This window comes from Bubalus kerabau, chromosome 16 (genome assembly GCF_029407905.1).
Source record: "Bubalus kerabau isolate K-KA32 ecotype Philippines breed swamp buffalo chromosome 16, PCC_UOA_SB_1v2, whole genome shotgun sequence".
Lineage (NCBI taxonomy): Eukaryota > Metazoa > Chordata > Mammalia > Artiodactyla > Bovidae > Bubalus > Bubalus kerabau.
In genome coordinates, this window is record NC_073639.1 from 40,652,271 (window position 1) to 40,678,452 (window position 26,182).

A 26,182-nucleotide genomic window follows, 5' to 3' on the forward strand; every position below is an offset into this window, starting at 1 on the left:
TAAATAACATGATGATGAAAAAATATTTTTATCTGGCCAAGTATTATCAAAAATACTACTCTAAGTTCTCAATTGACTAGAGAAGATATTAAGAGAAAAATACAATCTTAGATGGGACTTGGAAGGGATAAAATTAATGATAAAAACAATTTTGTACTTTGTTATCAAGATCACAAGTTGAAGTCAGAGGTTTGAGAGTGTTGCTTAAACTCTTTCAGTGTTCTGCTGCTATAATCACAGTGCAGACATGAAATAAGAAGTAACTCTTGTCATTTTATTTAGCTACCTCAAATCTTCTAACTTCTTGAAATGATACATCAAAACTCATTTGCACTGGCAAAAACTAATTTGTATTAAACAGAAACTATAATTTGGATGGATGCAATAAAACTGAATCCCCAGCATTTTCTGTACTTACCTTTTTTTCTTCAAATTTATTTATTTTAAAATAAATCTGAATGCAGAATTACATGAAGGTGCTTGCAGAAGTCCAATGGATTGTCTGAAATTACATGGTATTGAAAGTTCCAAATTTGTTGAACTGTAGAGATGTGACCATTTGAACTGTTTCTCAGTAGTCGTGCCCCAGGCAAACTTATAGTCAAGCAGCCTTGTTTCAACCAACTTTACAAAATAGTAGCAGGGAATAAATATTTCAGTTATTAAAGTTCATGAAAAGATCCCACTAGCTCAGTCTTCTGTATGTTTGGAATATTTACTTGAATTATCACTTGCATGACGTTTGTGAGGATCACATGTATTTTGTTAGAGTTTACAGTGTGCAACAGAAAATTTTATTTTGGATTTATTGAAGAGATTTACAATTTTTCCATACATGGAAAATAAATGTTACCATATTTTTTAATATTTAAATCAAACTATCTAATGAACAAATGTGAATTTACTTTTTTTTTGCATATGAGGAAATTATTATCTAGTGGATACTGTTGACAATTTTAGGTGCATTATTTGAAAACACACTTTTAAACACTCCAATAAATACATTTCCAAGAGCTATAATAATAACCAGTGTTGTGAAAGTCTGTTCTTTATCTGTTCCAATGATTCTAAGCCAATATATTTTGCATGCCAAATCCATAGTTAATGATAATTCTTTAAAACTGTATTTATTAAAATATACTCTATGCCAGGAACTTTCTGTACCTCATTTCACTTAATCCTCTCAACAACCATATGCTGCTATGATTACTATTATTACCTCCACTTTATATATTCTTTTAAACAATGCACAGTTTCTTTTATCTTCTAGTTATATGGGGAAACTGAGGTGCAGTGACTTTAACTTGCATAAAATCACACTTGTAGTGACAGTTGGAATCCAAATAAAGGACTTTGATGTTAGAGTCCATTTTTATAAGTACTAACAGTGCAAAGGAAAAAAAAAAAAAAAGAGAAAATTCGAGGAAAAAGACAATTTAGCAAATCTAAGGAGATCAGTCCTGGGTGTTCATTGGAAGGACTGATGCTGAAGCTGAAACTCCAATACTTTGGCCACCTCATGCGAAGAGCTGACTCATTGGAAAAGACTCTGATGCTGGGAGGGGTTGGGGGCAGGAGGAGAAGGGGACGACAGAGGATGAGACGGCTGGATGGCATCACCGACCTGATGGACATGAGTTTGAGTGAAGTCCGGGAGTTGGTGATGGACAGGCAGGCCTGGTGTGCTGCAATTCATGGGGTCACAAAGAGTTGGACACGACTGAGCGACTGAACTGAACTGAACTGAAGCTAAAAAATAATTTTTCATCTTGTACAATTGATGCTCTCAGTTCAGTTCAGTCGCTCAGTCATGTCCAACTCTTTGCGACCCCACAGACTGCAACACTGGAGGAGGAAATGGCAACCCACTCCAGTATTCTTGCCTGGGGAGTCCTGTGGATGGAGGAACCTGATGGGCTGCTGTCCATGAGGTCACACAGAGTCAGACACGACTGAAACGACTTAGCATGCAAACATGCATTGGAGAAGGAAATGGCAACCCACTCCAGTACTCTTGCCTGGAGAATCCAAGGCACGGAAGAGCTTGGTGGGCGGCTGTCTATGGGGTCGCACAGGGTTGGACATTACTGAAGCGACTTAGCAGCAGCAGCACACTGCAGCATGCCAGGCTTCCCTGTCCATTCTGGAGATTTTTCAAACTCATGTCCATGGAGTCAGTGTTGCCATCCAACCATCTCACCCTCTGTCTTCCCCTTCTCCTCCTACCTTCAATCTTTCCCAGTATCAGGGTCTTTTCCAGTGAGTCAGTTCTTCATATCAAGTGGCCAAGGTATTGCACATGAAAATAACATATTTTACTAAAGTTTATTTCAACCTATATCTGCTCTATTTAAGTACCTATTTGATAAAATGTATATTATGTAAAACAATTGAGAATTGCATCATAATTGAAAATATCATATTTAGAATTATGTAGAATGATTTGGGAGAAGGCAATGGCGCCCCACTCCAGTACTGTCGCCCAGAAAATCCCATGGACGGAGGAGCCTGGTAGGCTGCTGTCCATGGGGTCGCTAAGAGTCGGACACGACTGAGCGACTTCACTTTCACTTTCCACTTTCAATGAATATTCAGGACTGATATCCTCTAGGATTGACTGGTTTGATCCCCTTGCAGTTCAAGGGATTCTTGAGAGTCTTCTCCAACAACCCAGTTTAAAAGCATCCATTCTTCAGCACTCAACTTTCTTCAAGGTCCAACTCGCACATCCATACATGACCATTGGAAAAACCATAGCTTTAACTTGATGGACATTTGCTGGCAAAGTAATGTCTCTGCTTTTTAATATGCTGTCTAGATTGGTCATAGCTTTTCTTCCAAGGAGCAAGTGTCTTTTAATTTCATGGCTGCAGTCACCATCTTCAATGATTTTGAAGCCCAAGAAAATAAAATCTGCACTGTTTCCATTGTCTCCCCAACTATTTGCCATGAAGTCATGGGACTGGATGCCATGATCTTTGTTTTTTGAATGTTGAGTTTTAAGTCAGCCTTTCATGCTCTCTTTCACTTTCATCAAGAGGCTCTTCAGTTCCTCTATGCTTTCTGCCGTAAGGATGTTATTACCTTCATATCTGAGATTATTGATATTTCTAAATATATTTAGAGAAAGATTACTAAATACATTTCTCAAATTACCTTTTATTAGAAACTGCTTTGCCAAGGATTGTTAAATGACATAATTTGTTTGATGAGAGTAAGTCTAAAGATGTTCATTTCCTCTTATCTTACCGTTTGAACTTCTAGCTCAAGAAGATTGCAGCCTGGCTGAGGTCGGACTAATAGCAAAGAAAAGCAAAGACTATAATCCTACTATCTGCCCCCAAATCTGTTGTTCTTTTTTAACAAATCAAAGTTAGCATTATACTTGCATTTTTACTATAACATTATGCACTTTGATGAGACAATTGACACCTCAAATAACTTGGCGCTCTAAAACAGTTTTGCTTATAGGTTAGTTAGCTCATCAAAATTTGTTTCTTTTTTCCTCCTGTTGCTACTGCTTTAAATCTGGCATCAAACTTTATTCATACTCTGTGTATCCCTTACATCTCTTTTGAGCTCCTAACCCATTCCTCAAATATAACCTCAACTATGCCATGACATAATATATGTGAGCTCTTACCTGATATTATCCATCTCACACACCTTTGTGTCTCTAAATATGCCCCAAAATTGTTGCCTCTCTCCTGGAGCCTAAATCCTGCTTTATGTCCTTTGTCAGCAACTAGCAAAAATACCTATGTCTGCTTTTTTGATCTATTCTGTAGCATCTAATACCATACCTTGCACATGAAAATAACATATTTTACTAAAGTTTATTTCAACCTATATCTGCTCTATTTAAGTACCTATTTGATAAAATGTATATTATGTAAAACAATTGAGAATTGCATCATAATTGAGAATATCATATTTAGAATTATGTAGAATGATTTGGGAGAAGGCAATGGCGCCCCACTCCAGTACTGTCGCCCAGAACATCCCATGGATGGAGGAGCCTGGTGGGCTGCAGTCCATGGGGTCGCTAAGAGTCGGACACGATTGAGCGACTTCACTTTCACTTTCCACTTTCATGCATTGGAGAAGGAAATGGCAACCCACTCCAGTGTTCTTGCCTGGAGAATCCCATGGATGGAGAAACCTGGTAGGCCGCAGTCCATGGGGTCGCACAGAGTCGGACACGACTGAAGCGACTTAGCAGCAGCAGCAGCAGAATGATTTGCTTTACATATGGTATCTTTTGTGTTTTCTTTCAGTTCTGTTTATTTTAAAACCGAGAAATCATTGTAATGCCCTGAAGGCATAGAAGCTATAAAATAATGTGCTTACTAAATATACAACATTTTTGGGGGAAAAGTTATTCTATTAAGTTGTGAGATGGCAGGATATAAGTACTTGAGTAAAATTCATTTAGTGTGCTATCTGACAGAGTATACTTAAAAGAAATCTTTGAGATGTTGATCAGATTAAATTGATTTAATCTCAGCTGATACTTAAGTTCAGCATTAGTCATGGATAATTACTGTCAGAAACGATATGTTCTAGTTATTCATTTACATAATGTGAGCTTTCTTTTGAATTGTCTATGAATTAATTAAATTTCCTTTAATTGTAAGAGCTATATGCAACACACAGCTTTTAGCTAGTGTAAGGCAGTTCATTAACTTCTAGAAAATGGTCTAGTGGCCATTCTAATACAAATCTCTGAACTGGAGTATAGGCAAAAAGGAAAAATTGAAGAGGGAGAATCAATGAAAGAGACTCATTGAACTAAATATATCATAAATGACCTCATTTACAGCAGAGCATTCCTTCTTCTTTAGAAACTATACTGGTTGGATAGTCACCTCAGTTTGTGACCAAAATGTAAAATAATATCTTGACCCTATTGACCTTAAACTTAGTTTTAGATATTTTTTAAATACAACATTTTATTGGTAAATTATAAATTATTTCATAGCAAAAAAACAAAATTGTTAGTAAGATGGTAAATAAATAAAGAAAATATAAGTTGTAAAACTACAAAAATACAACTACATGAGTCAAATACCTGTGTTATAATGACAACCCCATTTGGACCCTAAAAGCTTGACAATAGGTCTAAGTACCAATAGGAGTATAAGGTAAAAATTTTCAAAAATGAAATTGCTCATTATTTTACAGTTGTTTGACACAACTATAGGTTTTCTTTTTTTAATGTGTTACATTGAACAATAAAAAAATTATGTAAAATTAGAAAAATTTGGCCAATATTATATCCAATTACCTAATTAATTGTGTTAATTTCATCATCTGATTTTATCTGGTTTTAATCATGACCAAAGCCATCCCAAAGAAAAAGAAATAAAAGAATGCAAAGTGGTTGTCTGAGGAGGCTTTACAAATAGCTGAAGAAAGAAGAGAAGCAAAAGGCAAGAGTGAAAGGGAAAGATATAGCCAAGTGAATGCAGAGTTCCAGAGAATAGCAGGGAGAGGTATGATGTTCTTAAATGAACAGTGCAAAGAAATAGAGAAAAATAGAATGGAAAAGACTAGAGATATCTTCAAGAAAATTGGAGATATTAGGGAATATTTCGTGCAATAAACACAGAAATTGTAAGGACTTAACAGAAGCAGAGGAAGCAACAGTTAGAACTGGACATGGAACAACAGACTGGTTCCAAATAGGAAAAGGAGTACGTCAAGGCTGTATATTGTCACCCTGCTTATTTAACTTATATGCAGAGTACATCATGAGAAACGCTGGGCTGGAAGAAGCATAAGCTGGAATCAAGATTGCCGGGAGAAATATCAATAGCCTTAGATATGCAGATGACACCATCCTTATGGCAGAAAGTGAGAGGAACTAAAAAGCTTCTTGATAAAAGTGAAAGAGGAGAGTGAAAAAGTTGGCTTAAAGCTCAACATTCAGAAAACGAAGATCATGGCATCTGGTCCCATCACTTCATGGGAAATAGAAGTGATGGGGAAACAGTGGAAACAGTGTCAGACTTTATTTTTCTGGGCTCCAAAATCACTGCAGTTGGTGACTGCAGCCATGAAATTAAAAGACACTTATTCCTTGGAAGGGAAATTATGACCAACCTAGATAGCATATTGAAAAGCAGAGACATTACTTTGCCAACAAAGGTCCGTCTAGTCAAGGCTATGGTTTTTCCTGTGGTCATGTATGGATGTGAGAGTTGGACTGTGAAGAAAGCTGAGCACTGAAGAATTGATGCTTTTGAACTGTGGTGTTGGACAAGACTCTTGAGAGTTCCTTGGACTGCAAGGAGATCCAACCAGTCCATCCTGAAGGAGATCAGCCCTGGGTGTTCTTTGGAAGGAATGATGTTAAAGCTGAAACTCCAGTACTTTGGCCATCTTATGCAAGAGTTGACTCATTGGCAAAGACTCTGATGCTGGGAGGGACTGGGGGCAGGAGGAGAAGGGGACGACAGAGGATGAGATGGCTTGATGGCATCACCGACTTGATGGATGTGAGTTTTAGTGAACTCCAGGAGTTGGTGATGGACAGGGAGGCCTGGCGTGTTGTGATTCATGGGGTTGCAAAGAGCTGGACATGACTGAGTGACTGAACTAACAGAAGCAGAAGAGATTAAGAAAAGGTGGCAAGATTACATAGAAGATCTATACAAGAAAAGTTTTAATGACCAGGATAACCATGATTTGGTCAGACACCTAAGCTGGACATTGTGGACTGTGAAGTCAAGTGGATCTTAGGAAGCATTACTATGAACAAAGCTAGTGAAGTTGATAGAATTCCAGTTGAGCTATTTAAAATTTTAAAAGCTGATGCTGTTAAAGTGTTGCACTCAATATGCCAGCAATTTTGGAAAAGTCAGCAGTGGCCTCAGGACTAAAAAAAGGCAGTTTTCATTCCAATCCCAAAGAAGAGCAATGTCAAAGAATGCTCAAACTACTCCACAGTTGTGCTCATTTCTCATATTAGCAACATTATGATCAAAATTCTTCAAGCTAGGGTTCAGCAGTCATGAAGTGAAAAATTCCCGATGCACAAGCTGGGTTTCGAAGAGTTAGAGGTACCAGAGAGCAGATTGTCAATGTTCACTCAATCTTGGAGAAAGCAAGGTAATTCCAGAAAAACATCTACTTCTATTTTTTTTATTATTATGTTAAACTCCTTAACTGTGTGGATCACAATAAACTGTGGAAAATTCTTAGAGAGGAGAGTACCAGACTACTGTGTCCTGACAAACCTGTATGTGGGTCAAGAAGTAACAGAATAGAAAAAAACTAAATGCTTTAAAATTGGGAAAGGAGTAAGACAAGGCTGTATATTGTCACTCAGTTTATTTAATTTATATCCAGAATACATCATGCAAAATGCTGGGCTGGATGAATCATGAGCTGATATAAAGTTTGCTGGGAGAAATATCAGCTACCTCAAATATGCAGATTATACCACTCTAATGGCAGAAAGGAAAGAGGAACTAAAGAGTCTCTTGATGAGGGTCAAAGAGGAGAGTGAAAATTCTGGTTTGAAACTCGACATTCAAAAAACTAAGATCATGAAATCTGGTCCCATCACTTCTTAGCAAATAGAACTGGAAAATGTGGACACAGTGACAGATTTTATTTTCTTTGGCTCCAAAATCATTGTGGACAGTGACTGCATCTATGAAATTAAAAGGATACTTGTTCCTTGGAAGAAAAGCTATGACAAACCTAGAGATGGTATTAAAAAACAGAGACATCACTTTGCTAGCAAAGTCCCATATAGTCAAAGCTAAAGTTTTTCCAGTAGTCATGTACAGATGTAAGAGCTGGACCATAAAGAAGGCTGAGTGCTGAAGAATTAATGATGCCAAATTGTGGTGTTGGAGGATTCTTCAGAGTCTCTTGGACAGCAAGGAGATCAAACAAGTCAATCCTAAAGGAAATCAGCCCTCAGTATTCATTAGAAGGACTGATGCTGAAGCCAGAGCTCCAATAGTTTGGCCACCTGGTGCAAAGAGCCAACTTATTGGAAAAGACCCTGATACTGGAAAAGACTGAAGGCAAAAGTGGAAAGGGGTGACAGAGGATGAGATGATTAGATAGCATCACTGACTCAATGAATATGAATTTGAGCAAACTCCAGGAGATAGAGGAGGATAGAGGAGCTTGGCATGCTACAGTCCATGCGATTGCAAAAAGTGAGACACAACTTAGAGACTGAACATCAACAACAATAATGACATAAACTTCCCATTTTTAAACTTAAGAACATTTCATAAGTGTTTTCTTAGTCTTTCTGTTTTTATTTATTTTATCTAGCAAGTAGGATTTCATTAAGTCAAAGACCCAAAACTTTGAGCACAGAAACAAAATTATCATCACTTGGAAAATTAGAAATATAAATTTGGGGTTCAATTCCATATCTATTTTGTCAGAAACTCTAAACTCAAGGTATGGTCTATTCTATGAAACTTCTCTAGGCCATTACAAGATGCCAAACTTCAAGAAGTATGACTTTAAATTTATTTTCCAAAATATACTAAATATTTCAGAGCCATCAGTTAGTTAAAATAATATTATATTGGAAAGCTTGGTTCAATCAATTCTTTTTTTCTTATCTTTTGTTAAAAATGTCTTTGAATATTTTATCAAAAAATTTAGTATGGTATTAGAGTTAATTAATATAAAGTACAAAAAAGATCTTCACGACCCAGATAATCAAGATGGTGTGATCACTGACCTAGAGCCAGAGATCCTGGAATGTGAAGTCAAGTGGGCCTTAGAAAGCATCACTACGAACAAAGCTAGTGGAGGTGATGGAATTCCAGTTGAGCTATTTCAAATCCTGAAAGATGATGCTGTGAAAGTGCTACACTCAATATGCCAGCAAATTTGGAAAATGCAGCAGTGGCCACAGGACTAGAAAAGGTCAGTTTTCATTCCAATCCCAAAGAACGGCAATGACAAAGAATGCTCAAACTACTGCACAATTGCACTCATCTCACATGCTAGTAAAGTAATGCTCAAAATTCTCCAAGCCAGGCTTCAGCAATACGTGAACTATGAACTTCCTGATGTTCAAGCTGGCTTTAGAAAAGGCAGAGGAACCAGAGACCAAATTGCCAACATCCACTGGATCATCGAAAAAGCAAGAGAGTTGCAGAAAAACATCTATTTCTGCTTTATTGACTATGCCAAAGCCTTTGACTGTGTGGATCACAATAAACTGTGGAAAATTCTGAAAGAGATGGGAATACCAGACCACCTGACCTGCCTCTTGGGAAACCTATATGCAGGTCAGGAAGCAACAGTTAGAACTGGACATGGAACAACAGACTGGTTCCAAATAGGAAAAGGAGTACGTCAAGGCTGTATATTGTCACCCTGCTTATTTAACTTATATGCAGAGTACATCATGAGAAACGTCTGGCTGGAAGAAGCACAAGTTGGAATCAAGATTTCTGGGAGAAATATCAATAACCTCAGATATGCAGATGACACCACCCTTATGGCAGAAAGTGAGAGGAAGCCTCTTGATGAAAGTGAAAGAGGAGAGTGAAAAAGTTGGCTTAAAACTCAACATTCAGAAAACGAAGATCATGGCATCTGGTCCCATCACTTCATGGGAGATAGATGGGGAAACAGTGGAAACAGTGGCTGACTTTATTTTTCTGGGCTCCAAAATCACTGCAGATGGTGACTGCAGCCATGAAATTAAAAGATGCTTACTCCTTGCAAGGAAAGTTATGACCAACCTAGATAGCATATTCAAAAGCAGAGACATTACTTTGCCAACAAAGGTCCATCTAGTCAAGGCTATGGTTTTTCCAGTAGTCATATATGGATGTGAGAGTTGGACTGTGAAGAAAGCTGAGTGCCAAAGAATTGATGCTTTTGAACTGTGGTGTTGGACAAGACTCTTGAGAGTTCCTTGGACTGCAAGGAGATCCAACCAGTCCATTCTGAAGGAGGTCAGCCCTGGGATTTCTTTGGAAGGAATGATGCTAAAGCTGAAACTCCAGTACTTTGGCAACCTCATGCGAAGAGTTGACTCATTGGCAAAGACTCTGATGCTGGGAGGGATTGGGGACAGTAGGAGAAGGGGACGACAGAGGATGAGGTGGCTGGATGGCATCACTGACTTGATGGACGTGAGTCTGAGTGAACTCCAGGAGTTGGTGATGGACAGGGAGGCCTGATGTGCTGCGATTTCATGGGGTCGCAAAGAGTCGAACCTGACTGAGCAACTGAACTGAACTGAATATAAAGTTTCTTTCAAGAAGATTTGTTTCAATTTATACTGGTATCAAAAATATAAATTATTTCTTAAAGTATACTTCTGATAGTGTTGGTCCTTTTTTTAATTTCAATTTTTCTAAATTCCATTTGCAATTACTTGTATTATGAAAATAAAAATACTTCAAGCTTTTATTTATAAAAACTAATTAATGATTTAAATGCTTATTTGTCTATCTGCTCTTGTAAATATTAGTTTCTTAAAACTAGTAAATTAACTTTTAAAGGGAGTTTTACATGTTCTTAGACCTTTTAAAATGAAATGTACTTGATTTGCGATGTTATATTAGTTTCAGGTGCACAGCATTGTGAAATTTATATTTTCATATTTATTTATATCAAAGTATTATATAATTTACTCTCTAATGATGCTGTTTTTAAATATAATGTCCTATTATATGTATTCCAACTCTTAAAATGTGTCTTACTCCTTAAGGAAAGTTATGACCAACCTACAGCATATTGAAAAGCAGAGACATTACTTTGTCAACAAACGTCTGTGTAGTCAAGGCTATGGTTTTTCCAGTGATCATGTATGGATGTGGAGTTGAACTATAAAGAAAGCTGAGTGCCGAAGAACTGATATTTTTGAACTGTAGTGTTGGAGAACTCTTGAGAGCCCCTTGGCCTGCAAGGAGATCCAGCCAGTCTATCCTAAAGGAGATCAGTCCTGAGTGTTCATTGGAAAGACTGATGTTGAGGCTGAAACTCCATTACTTTGGCCACCTGATGCGAAGACCTGACTCATTTGAAAAGAAAATGATGCTAGGAAAGATTGAGGGCAGGAGGAGAAGGGGATGACAAAGGATGAGATGGCTGGATGGCATCATGGACTCAATGGACTCTAAATTGGGTGAACTCCAGGAGTTGGTGATGGACAGGGAGGCCTGGCGTACTGCGGTTCATGGGGTCTCAAAGAGTCAGACAAGACTGAGTGACTGAACTGAATGTCATTGTTCTCTTATTAATTTTTTTGTCTGGATGATCTGTCCATTGATAGAAGATTGATAAAATATAAAGTCCCCTATAATTATTTTATTGTCAATTTCTTCCTTTATTCCTGTTTGTTGCTGCTTTATATATTTAAGCACTCATATTAGTTGAATTTATATTTTAAAATGCTATACCTTTTTATTGTATTGATTCCTTTATCCTTATATGTCTTTTTTGTCTTTTATTATAAACTTTGTTTTAAAGTCCATTTTATTTTTTAATTTTTTTAGGTTTTCTTTTCCTGCTTTATTATATTAACATGGTAAATTACATTGATATTTCTTTTTTTTTAATATTGTATTGGTTTTGCCATATATCAACATGAGTCCACCACAGGTATACATGTGTTCCCCATCCTGAACCCTCCTTCCTCCCTGTACCATCCCTCTGGGTCATCCCAATGCACATATAGAAAGCCTATCTAGCATATTTTTGTTTCCATTTCCATGGAATATATTTTTCCATACCTCACTTTCAGTATTTTTGTGTCTTTATCTCTAAATTGATTATCCTGTAAGCAGCATAGATGGGTCTTGTGTTTGCTGTTGTTGTCCTTTTTTTGACTAAACCTGCTCTCCTTCATATTTTGATTGGATCATTTAGTCTATTGACATTTAAAGTGATTATTGAGATTGGATCATATAGTCTATTGACATTTAAAGTGATTATTGATATGCATGTAATTGCTGTTATTTTGTTATTTATTTTCTGAATTTTGCTTTTGCTTTAGTTCCTTTTTTTTTTTTCCTTTAGTTCCTTTTTTTTTTTTTTCCTTTGTCTATTCTCTGTTGTTTGATGTTTTTCCTCAGTGTTCTGTTTGTGTTCTGTTCTGTATAGTTTTTGTATATTTATTTTTTTGTGTGTATTTATTTATTGTAGGTTTTTGTTTTGTGATTACCATAAAGCTCATATATGTTGACCTATAACTATATCTACTTGATTTACCCTGATAGTCATTTAAATACAAATATGTTCTTAAAGTTCTATATTTTTTATTCCCTACATACATATTATACTTTTTGAGTTCATATTTTACTTCTTAATGTCTATCCCTAACTGTTTATTGTAGCTATAGTTGATTTTATAACTTTGGTCTTTTAACATTTATACTACATTATTTAAGTGCTAGATCCACAGCCTTTACTATGCAGTTGACTTTTCTACTGGGGATTTTACCACCCTATAATTTCTTATTGCCTTTTCTTTTTCACTTAAGGGAGACTTCAATACTTCTTGTAAGGTCAGTTTAATATTGATCAATTCTTTTAACATTTGCGTGTCTAGGAAGTTCTTTACCTCTCCTTCAATTCTGAATGATAACCTTGCTGGGTAGAGCATCTTGGGTTACAGGTTTTTCCTTTCACCACTTTGAATATATGCCATTCCATTCTTGCCTGAAAAGTTTCTGCAGAGATATGAGCTGATAACCTTATGAGACTCCCCTTTACTGTGACTCTTTACTTTTCTCTTTGCCATTTATGATATATCTCTGTGGGTATTTTTGGGTTCATCTTGTTTTGGACCCCCTTGTGCTTCCTGATCTGGACACCTGTTTCTTTTCTCAGGTTCAGAAAGTTTTCAGCATAAGTACATCAAATAGCATAGGGCTGAATTTGGTGATCCAAAACCAGAGGCAGATGCAAGTCAGGGCATCTTCTTTGCTTTCTAACTGTTACTGTCCTGACTGGGGCAATGTTGGGACCCAACAGACTAAAGCAGGAGCTCTGAGGGATCTGGTTTCTCCTGGGTCCACTTTGATTTGGGATATGATCAGCACCTGAGTGCTTGGGGTTGCACTTCTGTGTTGACTTCACTTTTTTCCAGGGATGCACACTTTTTTAAATGCTGGCTTGGGGTTGCAAAGGTGGTGCCACACCACTGAACTGCCCCTGTCCCCTCTCAAGTATGCATAGGCTGGCATGAGACTCATGAGCTGGCAGTGACTACTTTCACACTGGTCAGAGGCAGGGCTGGAGTCTGAACTGGATCATTTCCTTCCAAATGTTTGCACTTTCATTGTTTTGTGGGGAATAGGAACAAGATGGGCTAGAGCAGGAGGCTATGCAGGCTGGGGATGGGCAGGAGAAGTCTTGGCAGGCTGACCAGAACCTCAGGGAGTTTCAGTCTGCTGCCTCCATGTAACCAGGAGTAAGTCTGTATGTATATTCCTTAAGTGGGGAGTCTTAGTTTCTGACAGCCCTCTGGTAACCCCCACTGGTTTTCAAACAAGCTAAGAGAGCTAACCTCCTGTTGGACTCCTGGGCTGGGGTACCTAATGTGTAGCTTGAATCCCTTGCCCCCCAGGGAGAATTCCCCAAACCTGTGATATCCATTCTTCTTCTGTATTCACAGATAGGGATGCGGGCTCATGACTGATCCCTGCTCCTCCCTTCCTATCAGATGCTTTGTGGCTCTTTGTTTATAGCCTTGGTGTAGAAGAGTTCTTCAGCTAGTCCCAGGTAGATTTCAGCAAGAGTCTTTCCAATGTTATTTAGTTTGATGTGTTTGTGGTGGATGGTGAGCCCAGGTGCCTCCTAATCTGCTATCTTGATCTCTCCCTCACAAGCCTTTTAATCTTGATAACCCTTTGAGGATATACTATAATCCCCATTGTTCAGATGAGGAAACCAAGCTATAGATGTGTTAGGTACCCAATCAAGGTATGGTTCCATGGAGTGTAGACTCCCAGACTCCTCTGTTCATTGGATTTCTCCAGGCAAGAATACTGGAGTGGTTTGCCATTTCCTCCTCCAGGGGATGTTCCTGATCCAGGAATTGAAATCACATCTCCTTAATTGCAGGCAGATACTTTCCCATTGAGTCACAGGATTTACAACCCCTCAAAACTTTATTTTTTTGCCATGTATGTGTCAGCAGTGGTAAATATATCTACACACATTAACACATATGTATATATGTGAATATATATTATTCCTTAATATATATTTTTTCTATATATACATATTTAAATAGATAGATACATAGACATATATGTACACTTTACTTTTTTTTTTTTTTCAGTCACATAATGTTCTTAGATTTACCTATAAAAGCCTAAGAATGAAATTACTTGGTTTGGTTTTACTGCAAGACTGCTAGATTCTCCTATGTTTTTGAGACAGATGTAGATTGTTAGATTAAACAAGTAACAACATAATAAAATTCTTCATGATTTGTTCCTTTAGTCATGATATGCATCAGTGATTGCCAAGTGGCAAAAGTCAAAACAAGAAAGGATCAGATGTTAGAACCCAAAAAGTTTTCAAGACACTTTTTCTCATTTCTATTCTCTCCTGTTTCCCACTTTGCATACATATGTTTCCTTTCTCCCAGCAGAATTCTGCTAATGTAAACGTTGGCATTTGTTAAATATTTCCTATATGCCAGGACTGTGTGTCCTGTGGATCAGTACATGCACTGCTTAGTACACTCTAGGAGATGGTCTATACTATCAACCTCGCATTATGGATGAGATGATTTAGCACAGGGAAGTAATTTTTCCAAGGGCATAAAGCTAATAATTCGCAGAAAATTTGAGTTCCACAGTTTAAATTTAGAGCCCTTGTCCTTATGGACTGTAATACTCATTGAGTAGGGAGCTGAGAGCTCAAGGAGAAAGTGAAAGAAGGGGGCAATGTCAAGGGTATTTTTTTTTAAAGTCTGGTTCTGATAAAAATCCCTTCTCCTAAGAACAACTGAACTCTGATTATATTATATTTCTCTTAGACTTATTTTTTCCTAATCCCTTGAAACTTTGATATCAGCATATTATTTGGATACATCAATCTATAAATCCAAGTGATTTTCTCTCTCTCTTTTTTTTTTGTCTATAGGGATCCTTATTCAGGATGGCTCTTTGGGATCTTGTGAAAACAAATACTGTGGTTTGGGAAGGCACTGTGTTCTCAGCAGAGAGACAGGGCAGGCAGAATGTGCCTGTATGGACCTTTGCAATCGGCACTACAAACCTGTGTGTGGATCTGATGGGGAATTCTATGAAAACCACTGTGAGGTGCACAGAGCTGCTTGCTTGAAGAAACATAAGATTACCATTGTCCACAATGAAGACTGCTTCTTCAAAGGTAAATGCAGGGTGGGCCTAAAGTACCACCTTTCTCTATTTCTTCCTTCTTCTTAACTAGTGCCCTTAAATTTAAACTCTAGCATCACTGCTGAAAGTCTCTAAAAAAGAGAGAGAAATATGGGCTTAAAGACACTTGTGATTAGTAAGTGAATAGAAATTTGTATGGATACAATTCTGAATCTGTTATGAGAACAAAGCTGGCCAAAATATGACTCAAAATTTAATATAGCTTACAGCATTGCACCATATGGCTTCCCAATCATGGCAGTTTTCTTAGGGACACAGAGTGGCCAATTCAGTCAACAAGCCAATTCCATGCAGTGAAATGCACCTGGAGTGAAACTGAGAGAAGAGTGAATGAATGCCAAGCCATCCTGTGATAACATCTCATTTCTTCCTGATTAAAAACAATGCCTACGGTATGCACCACCTAATTCAAATTACACAGAACTGGTAAATGCCCACTGAAATAGCTATGAAGAACTCACGCTAAACCCAATTAGTAAATCTGAGATGACAATAATTTAAAATTGAAAGTTAGCAGTATTTACTTCCATGGTAATAAAAATCATTGGGAACTATTTATGGAAAAGTACTGCTGAATTAGTAATTTGATAAATTATTTTAACATGCTAGATAAATAAATCATTAAATATCTTTAATGCCTTTCTTTTATTTATAAATATATTTCTTATTTATTTATTTATACTAGAAAGAATATTTATTTATAATAGCCATAACCCAGACTGAAATTTTGAAATGTTAAGTATATAGAACTTTCATCATTCAAAAAGGTTAGTGATCAATTTGATTTTTAATCTTAAATGGGTTCCACTTCCCAAACTCTCAGAGTGCTGCCAAAGTAATTTTACACTTAAAAGCTTGTGTGATGATTTAATTATTAGCTTAAATTTACAGTATCACACAATGTTGCTCATGTACCCATTGATAAGTTTTTTTCTTTTCAAACTTCATTGAATAAGTATTCAAATGCATTAAGATGGAAGGGTCTGTAGTCACTGTGCTACTAGAAGTCCTTTCATATAAATGAGATAAATTGTAAGAATAGTTTCTTTACCAAAGTGAACTCTTTGCGTTTTGAATACACAACTGAAGATAGATTATCTTCTTTTACAGAAAGAATATCTAATCTATTTTATAGAAAGCTAAAATGAATTATATTAATATTTTGCTTTAATCTTCATAAAATAGTTTTTTTCTGTCAGTTTGAATTGAAATGAAAGTGAAAATTTTAGTATTCCACAGACACATGATACACAGCTGTGTAAAAAATATGCAATTAAGTTAACTTAGAATCATTCTAACACTGAAGTTTTGTCTAACTGACAACCAGCAATTGATAATACGGAAACAAATGAAATTAAATATCATGAAGTGAGAAAAAAAATCTGCTATATTTAACATTCTGCTTTATTACTGGAAGCTTAGGCATAATACTACTCAATATGTAAATCAACATGGAAATAAATGAACTGGATATAACCAGGAATGTTAAACAATGGTTTGAAAAGCTTTTGTTCTTTAGACTTATACTAAGCATATTTATTCGATCTATGATTGCTTCACTTCCACTGTATAAGGGAACTGATTTACGTCATACCTGAATGATCTAGTGGTTTACCCTACTTTCTTCAATTTAAGTCTGAATTTGGCAATAAGGAGCTCATGATCTGAGCCACAGTCAGCTCCCAGTCTTGTTTTTGCTGACTGTATAGAGCTTCTCCATCTTTGGCTTCAAAGAATATAATCAATATGATTTTGATGTTGACCATCTGGTGATGTCCATGTGTAGAGTCTTCTCTTGTGTTGTTGGAAGAGGGTGTTTGCTATGACCAGTGCGTTCTCTTGGCAAAACTCTATTAGCCTTTGTCCTGCTTCATTCCATATTCCAAGGCCAAGTTTGCCTGTTACTCCAGGTAACAGTGAGAAATAGATTTAAGGGAATAGATCTGATAGATAGAGTGCCTGATGAACTACGGACTGAGGTTCGTGACATTGTACAAGAGACAGGGATCAAGACCATCCCCATGGAAAAGAAATACAAAAAAGCAAAATGGCTGTCTGGGGAGGTCTTACAAATAGCTGTGAAAAGAAGAGAAGCAAAAAGCAAAGGAGAAAAGGAAAGATATAAACATCTGAATGCAGAGTTCCAAAGAATAGCAAAAAGAGATAAGAAAGCCTTCTTCAGCGATCAATGCAAATACATAGAGGAAAACAACAGAATGGGAAAAATAGAGATCTCTTCAAGAAAATTAGGAATACCAAGGGAACATTTCATGCAAAGATGGACTTGATAAAGGACAGAAATGGTATAGACCTAACAGAAGCAGAAGATATTAAGAAGAGGTGGCAAGAATACACAGAAGAATTGTACAAAAAAGATCTTCACGACCCAGATAATCCTGATGGTGTGATCACTCACCTAGAGCCAGACATCCTGGAATGTGAAGTCAAGTGGGCCTTAGAAAGCATCACTACGAACAAAGCTAGTGGAGGTGATGGAATTCCAGTTGAGCTATTTGAAATCCTGAAAGATGATGCTGTAAAAGTGCTTCACTCAATATATCAGCAAATTTGGAAAACTCAGCAGTGGCCACAGGACTGGAAAAAGTAAGTTTTCATTTCAATCCCAAAGAAAGGAAATGTAAAGCAATGCTCAAACTACTGCACAATTGCACTCATCTCACATGCTAGTAAAGTAATGCTCAAAATTCTCCAAGCCAGGCTTCAGCAATACATGAACTGTGAACTTCCAGATGTTCAAGCTGGTTTTAAAAAAGGCAGAGGAACCAGAGATCAAATTACCAACATCCGCTGGATCATGGAAAAAGGAAGAGAGTTCCAGAAAAACATCGATTACTGCTTTATTGACTATGCCAAAGCCTTTGACTGTATGGATCACAGTAAACTGTGGAAAATTATTCAAGAGATGGGAATACCAGACCACCTGACCTGCCTCTTGGGAAACCTATATGCAGGTCAGGAAGCAATAGTTAGAACTGGACATGGGACAACAGACTGGTTCCAAATAGGAAAGGAATACGTCAAGTCTGTATACTGTCACCCTGCTTATTTAACTTCTATGCAGAGTACATCATGAGGAACCCTGGTCTGGATGAAGCACAAGCAGGAATCAAGTTTTCTGGGAGAAATATCAATAACCTCAGATATACAGATGACACCACCCTTATGGCAGAAAGTAAAGAGAAGCTAAAAAGCCTCTTGATGAAAGAGAAAGACGAGAGTGGGAAAAGTTGGCTTAAAGCTCAACATTCAGAAAACGAAGATCATGGCATCTGGTCCCATCAATTCATGGGAAATAGATGCGGAAACAGTGGAAACAATGTCAGACTTTATTTTGGGGGGCTCCAAAATCACTTCAGATGGTGACTGCAGCCATGAAATTAAAACACACTTACTCCTTGGAAGTACAGTTATGACCAACCTAGATAGCATATTGAAAAGCAGAGACATTACTTTACCAACAAAGGTCCGTCTAGTCAAGGCTATGGTTTTTCCAGTAGTCATGTATGGATGTGAGAGTTGGACTGTGAAGAAAGCTGAGCACCAAAGAACTGATGCTTTTTAACTGTGGCATTGGAGAAGACTCTTGAGAGTCCCTTGGACTGCAAGGAGATCCAACCAGTCCATTCTAAAGGAGATCAGCCCTGGGTGTTCTTTGGAAGGAATGATGCTAAAGCTGAAACTCCAGTACTTTGGCCACCTCATGTGAAGAATTGGCCCATTGGAAAAGATTCTGATGCTGGGAGGGATTGGGGGGCAGGAGTAAAAGGGGGCAATAGAGGATGAGATGACTGGATGGCATCACTGACTCGATGGACGTGGGTTTGGGTGAACTCCGGGAGTTGATGATGGACAGGGAGGCCTGGCGTGCTGCAATTCATGGGGTCACAAAGAGTTGGACACGACTGAGTGACTGAACTGAACACATAACAAAAACTCCTCTCACTTCAATACCAGATCAGTCTGGCATACTAAGCAGAATTTACACACTCAGAATATAGTGGTAAACTGGAGTAAGAAACTCAAGATATAACCTATGCTAAGAAGAGTACGGAATTAACCTTTTATGAGAAAATCAATCGAACAGAAACTCTTTTGCCATTTACTCTCTGAGAATAAAACTGCCATAAAGGCAAATGTTCTGTGCACTTAAATGTGAATCACAAACAATAACAACTTGGGAAATATGCTTTTTTATACCTCTTTGTGCGCGATTTGAATGAAATCTGACATGGTGTCTTTTTCTTTGGTATAATCTAGAGAGACATTCACATTTCATTTGGCTAACTGATTAATCGGTCGATTCTCTTACCTGATTATTATTATTTTTTAAGGCAGAGGTTAGAGAACAGAGGCTAGAAAACTAGGCTGCCAATGATATTTTAAAATATATAAGTAAATGTTCTGTGCTAATATATGTGGGATTTTAGATTTCCTTTTTTGGAGGGAGGGATAGGGAATCTGTGTAAAGGTTTTGTTTTAAATTGAAACAGGCTTGTATGTCATTTCTTGTAAAATAATTATGTTGATGAATATATCAACTTTTGGAAAAGAGTACCCAGATGTTGGCTTGTTTGCTCTGTTCTGTTCTGCTTTGCTTTTAGTCAGTATTAGGTAAATGAAATTACAGATTGGTAGTGAAATTAATAACTTGGACAAAATACTGACACTCAGAAGTTTCAATTCCTCTGAATGCATCCTGTCCCCACAACCTCAAAACTAATTTTATTAATCCCCTGAATTTCAGTTGGTGTATATTAAAATTTTCTGATTTGATTACAGCATCAATTGAGCTTCCTATTTTGCATTGAACTTTAATCAATGTTAAGAATATAATTTTGTGTCACTCTCCTCCCTAATTAAACTGTGAACTGCAGAATCCTATGTATAAGCCAATATATAACATATATTAGGAATCATAAGGTGTATACTCATAAATTCACTATTTGTTAATAAAATTATACTTTTTCTTCTCTCATTTTTGAAAGCTCTGTAAAGGATTTTGTAAACATTAAACATTGTATGTGTTTATCTTCCACTCATAGATAATAGATATGTGATAGATTTTACATAAACATGAAAACTGCTCCAAAAGAGTGGGATTTAAATATTAGGACCACCCAACAAATGTATTAAAATATTATCAGTGAGAAATGAGAAATATCAGGTATTGTGTCAAAACACTTTCACAGCTATTAGATTATTAATTCATTTTAATAACAAACCAGAAGGCACAAAACCTAAGATTTTAAAAATGGCTGCCAACATTCACACAGTAAGTTAAGGCAGGGATCAAGGATTCTGGGCTCTCTTTTAGTACACATATACTTCAAACATTTCTATTTGAGTCTATAATACTGTAATAGCTTACTTCTCTTTGTTTTTTAAAAATTTACTTTCTATAGTAATTTGTATTTGAATATTTTACATTATTGAGGATCAATATTTCTCACTGTGGTATTTGTAAGGATTAAATAATGCATTTAACACAGTTCTTGGGCAATAGAAGAACTCAATAAGAGATAATTACTATGTTTAAGACTGAAACTTCAACAACTGTTAACATTTGATTGCAATACATTTTCACACTGGAATCTAGAAAGCCACACATATTTTCTTTTAGATTTATGTTGGGTTATAGTGTTGCATAAAAAGCCTCTGGTCAAGTTATTACAGATCCAAATTTGCCAGATCATAATATGATAGACAAATTGATCATAATGTTTCCCAATTGTAGATAAGACTACTTAAAGAAAAAAAATAACTATCTCAAGTTTAGAAACATATTTATTATCAGTTTCTTGATTGTAATTGAAAATCGATCCAGTCATCTTTCTCACTGACTTACTATAGGCTTATTGTGCTTAAAGTACATGATAAATAAAATGTGATTTTACTCTTCTACTGTCCATGAGAACATATTATTAGTTCAAATAATTTTGCTTCCATCTTGTGGCTGTTTAAATATATTGGTTATTACCTGTCATTGACACCTTCACTTATGGTGTTTATTTTCTTTACAATTCTCAAATGTTAAATGTGCTGTTCTTGCAAGTTACAAAGTGAAGAACATTTTTGCAGCTTTTATGTTTCAATGTAACTGATTTTTCATTCTTGATATTTCTTTACAAAAACCAGATGGTGAAAAACGTTCCATTGATTACATTCAGCATATGTAATTGGGGATAAAATTTTCTATAAAATGCAGTTGAAAATTTTTCTCCATTAGTCTGATCTATATTTCACTTTTAAAAAACCTCTCTGAGAGGGTGCCTATAGATATTTCAGAGAAGATTTGAAAGCTTATAAATAATAAAAATTTAAAGGCAAATGGGAAAAATGAGAAGTTTGAATGTGATTAGCATCTAGATAGTTATGTAAAAACAAATTTGGAGAAAATCACATTGAATAAAAAAGACTTAGCTTTTTCCAGAACAATGAAAATGGCATAGAAATTAGCCATATTGTTCTTTTGATACTGATTAAACAAAGTGTAAGAAATTATTCAACTCAAATATTAAATACTTAAGTTAATTTGATGCAATAATAAGCAAATCTAATCATTTTGATTTTTACTTAAGATATCACATCATCCAGCTCTAAATTATGTATCAACTTCTTGTTTGTTATAGAACTTAGTTTACTGAGTGTTGTGTGTTCAGGCAGCTGTGACACATTTCACGTGTCCCCTTATGTTTTTCTCATCAATGTATAAATTTCTTTTTGTTTGTATCATGTTTTTCTTTTTGTTCTTTTTCTTTTTTTAATTTAAATTTATTTATTTTAATTGGAGGCTAATTACTTTACAATATTGTATTGGTTTTGCCATACATCAACATGAATCTGCCACGGGCGTATCATGCTTTTCTAAAGGTACATCTTGAAATCAAGACATGAGTTGTGATTACATTTTGTCAGTATTTTGTCTTCTTGACATAGCTAAAGAATTCACAGATGGATTCCTAAGTTTTTCAATGGGTTTAACCAGCAGACCAGGCTGAACTGAAGTCCACAATGTGTAGAAAGACTACTGAACTAAAATTTATTATTATAGATAATAATCAAATAATAAATTAATCATGGATAAATAACAAAGTCATTCAATATCCTATGGTAAACAATAATGGAGAAAATATGAAAAAGAATGTATATGTATAATTGAATTACTTTGGTGAATAGAATAAATTAATACAACTATGCAAATCAACTGTATATCAACAAAATAAAGTTTAAAATAATAATAAATAAATGAATTTTGTATATTTCTTGGATAAGGTATTAATCTCCAGACTTTTTTAGAATTAAAATTTAAAAAAAATAACATAAATAAAAGCCAGCCACAGATTGGCCTAAACATACAACATTGTGGTAATACTAGGTTTCTAAATGGAAATTTTCACTTGGCATATTTCTACCATAAATCAATAGTTATTTTCAAAAATTTATAATCATTTAACACAATCATATAACATAAAAGTGGTAATATATAAATTCAAATGTCTGTTGCTGTTTTGACAGTTTCTTTCCAATGATTCAGGATGTTAGGTGCTAAATAGTTCTTCCTTTGATGAGCATCATTTATTTTAATAGTATTCCATTGACTCAAATATACACAGGTGGATGTGTGGAAATATATTTGAGTAACACTTAAGGATGAAGGTAAAACCTTGGTTACTGTTAGGTGATAGAACCAGGAGGAAGATAAAAATTTGGCAGGGAGCGAAATCAAAATTTATGATTGAGGACAGAATAATGAATTAAGACTATTGGTGGATTCATATAAAAATAAGTAAAATAATTTCATTTGTACTACAGTTAAGTAGAAACTATTTTTCAAGATTGGACATAAAATGGTCCAGTGTTTTAGATTAGATTAGAAAGAACCCATCTGCCAGTGTAGGAGCTGTTAGAGATGTGGGTTCTATCTTTGGGTTGGGAAGATACCTATGAGGAGAGGAATTGGCAACCCACTTCATATTCTTGCCTTGAGAATCCCAGGGACAGAGGAGCCCAGCAGGCTGCAGTCCATGGGGTCTCACGGAGTAGGATACAACTCAGCATATACCGAGGATTCATTATTATGGAGAAGCAAGGTGGAAGTTAGGAGGTCAGTTAGGACCTTACCACATGGGTCCAAGAGAGAGATGATAGTGGTTTGAATCAAGATGAGAGAAGTGCCAGTGGTTAAAGGTATCAGACTGTCTGAAATAATTTGTAGTGGATTGGACATAGGATTTATGGAAATTAAAGAAATAAGATAAGCAAACAAGCAATGTGAAAAGTCATTTCCTGAAATGTAAAACACTGGGGACTCAAATTTGGAAACATATGTGAGCAGCACAAACGCACACACACACACACATTTAAATACAATTAAATTTGAATTCCTTTTAGACAGCAAGGGAAAATGCCATTTATGCAATTGGTTATAAATCTGCAAATCAAGGAAGATTTTAGATCACTGCTGCTGCTGCTGCTGCTGCTGCTGCTAAGTTGCTTCAGTCGGGTCCGACTCTGTGTGACCTGAGAGACAGTAGCCCACCAGGCTCCCCCATCCCTGGGATTCTCCAGGCAAGAATACTGGAGTGGGTTGCTATTTCCTTCTCCAATGCATGAAAGTGAAAAGTGAAAGTGAAGTCCCTCAGTCGTACTCCTAGCGACCCCATGGACTGCAGCCTATCAGGCTCCTCCATCCATGGGATTTGCCAGGCAAGAGGACCGGAATGGGCTAGCCATACATTTAAGAATCATAAGTGACAAGACCAAACAACTCTATAGTAGGGATAAAATAGACAATGGATGAGCACACATTGGGGAGCAAGAGAACTGAGGACAGAACCTAGTTGTACTTCACCCTTCAAACCAGTCAGAAAGTGAAGAAAAACAGAGGAGAGAAATACATAGCCAGTGGCAATGCAGGAGGAAAACCTAAAGGGTGCAGATACACAAAAGCTAAGTAAGTTTTGTGGAGGCCAGAATGGTGAGCTGAAATACATGTGGCTGAGATCAAGGCTAATGAAGATTGGTAAATGACCACAGATTTGGAAAGAATAAAGCCATGGTTGACTCTGGTTAAGAATTGATAAGAGAGAAATAGGAGCTGCAAAAATGAAGAAGAAGCTCTCTGCAAAAGTGTTTCTCTACAGAGGAGCAGAGATATCAGAAATCCATGTAGAAATTCTCTATTTCTCTGTCTCTACCATCTACAGATTATGACTGAGGAGACATGTCAGTGGGGTAGCAAAATGGAGAAGGAAATTTATAGGGCAAGAGGAAGAGGGGTGGTTGCCAGAGTAGAGCCCTTGGACCACTTAGAGAGAATAGGACCCAGTGCAACAAGGACACATGAAAACATGGATTCTTTATCCATTAACCAGAATGAATGGAAGAACAGACCCTTTCTGGGGAAGGTAGCTGGATTTATTTCATACTACAGAAGTGTGTGGGTCTCATCTGGTTGCTTATAATTTCTTAATGAAATTAGAAGTGAAGCATCAATTAAAACTGAAAAGGAAGAAAGTTTTAGAGATTTCAGAACAAAGAAAAAAAAGTTGTGAATAAACAAGGAAAGAGAGAAAAGACCAGGGGATATCAGAGGATGTCCAGAAGTGCTGACAACTCTTGTGATGTAATTGCTCATAAATTTAAAGTGAGATTACTCTTTCATGGCTGTGCACTTTTCTGCAGATACATCCAACTGTTAGAGTGGGCACTGAGAAGATAAGGAATTGGATTAAAGCATGATTTTAATTTTCCAGGGAAAGAATTATATAGGAGGGAAGAGTCCAAAGCCATATTTTCGCCTCTCTTAGGGGCAATATGATGATATTATCTGTGCTTTATTGTGCATACCCACTCCAGTATCCAGAGCTCTCCCAGTGAGTGTCTTTTGGCTCAGCTTATGTTTGGACCAAAATGGATTCTCAACTATCTCTACATCCTGGAAAATGCATTACATATTTTGAGTTAACTTCCTAATGCTAACATTCGGTATACATTTGTGCCTCTTAGTTAAAACTTCCAGTGATTGAATCTGTGTAGACTAGTTAGCCAAGATACACCTTTCCAAAGTATTTGGAAAGCATATAAGTCTACAATAGCCATTTTACTTCAATGGCTTTCCATCTTTCTGATAATTAGCAGCCACCAGGATGGAAACATTACACAAAATATTTTTATTTAGGAAAAAGGAACTATTGACAGATAACTCTTAAAAATAGACAATAGTGGGCAATTATCTTGACATACATTTAAGATAATAACATTTTATTATTAATTCCATAGGCAAGCTGTGAGTCAATGTTATTGAGAACAGTTCATTGTGCCACGATGCACTTTGACAAATGAAACTGCTTTACTTGGTTAAGCAAATTATTTGAAAGAAACATTTTCTATCTTATGCCTTTATTTAAACATTTCCTTTATTCTATATGTTTTAATCAGTCTGGCTCCCAATCATGTTGGAATATAGCTTGACTCAATGTGGATGTTTATAGGCCTTTTGGCATTTAACTCACTTTTTGAAACAATTTTTTCCTGAAGAAAGGAAGAAAGGACTAATGAAAATAAGGATGCACAAGCATTTGATTAATCTAATTAAACTTTAGTGTAATTAATTGATGGAACAATATTACATATTGCTTGGTTAAATTTATCAATGTTCACAGTGTCAAATGTTTTTCAAAAGGCCTCATATAATAATTAATGAAAATATCTACAGAAATAAGATATGCCTATGTATGGATAGGTTTGCATGAGCAAATACCATTTTTGGACCGTTTG

The 26,182-nt window shown here is 36.3% G+C and overlaps 1 protein-coding gene across 3 annotated transcripts in view; it reads left to right on the plus strand.

Moving 5' to 3' along the window:
- The window catches only part of FSTL5 (follistatin like 5), an 881,431-nt gene that overhangs the window by 246,370 nt on the left and 608,879 nt on the right, over window positions 1–26,182 (plus strand). For all 3 annotated transcript variants that reach the window (XM_055550064.1, XM_055550065.1, XM_055550066.1), the window contains exon 3: window positions 15,105–15,353. In XM_055550064.1, coding sequence (XP_055406039.1) covers window positions 15,105–15,353 — 249 coding nt within the window. The remainder of the gene's footprint in view (window positions 1–15,104; window positions 15,354–26,182) is intronic.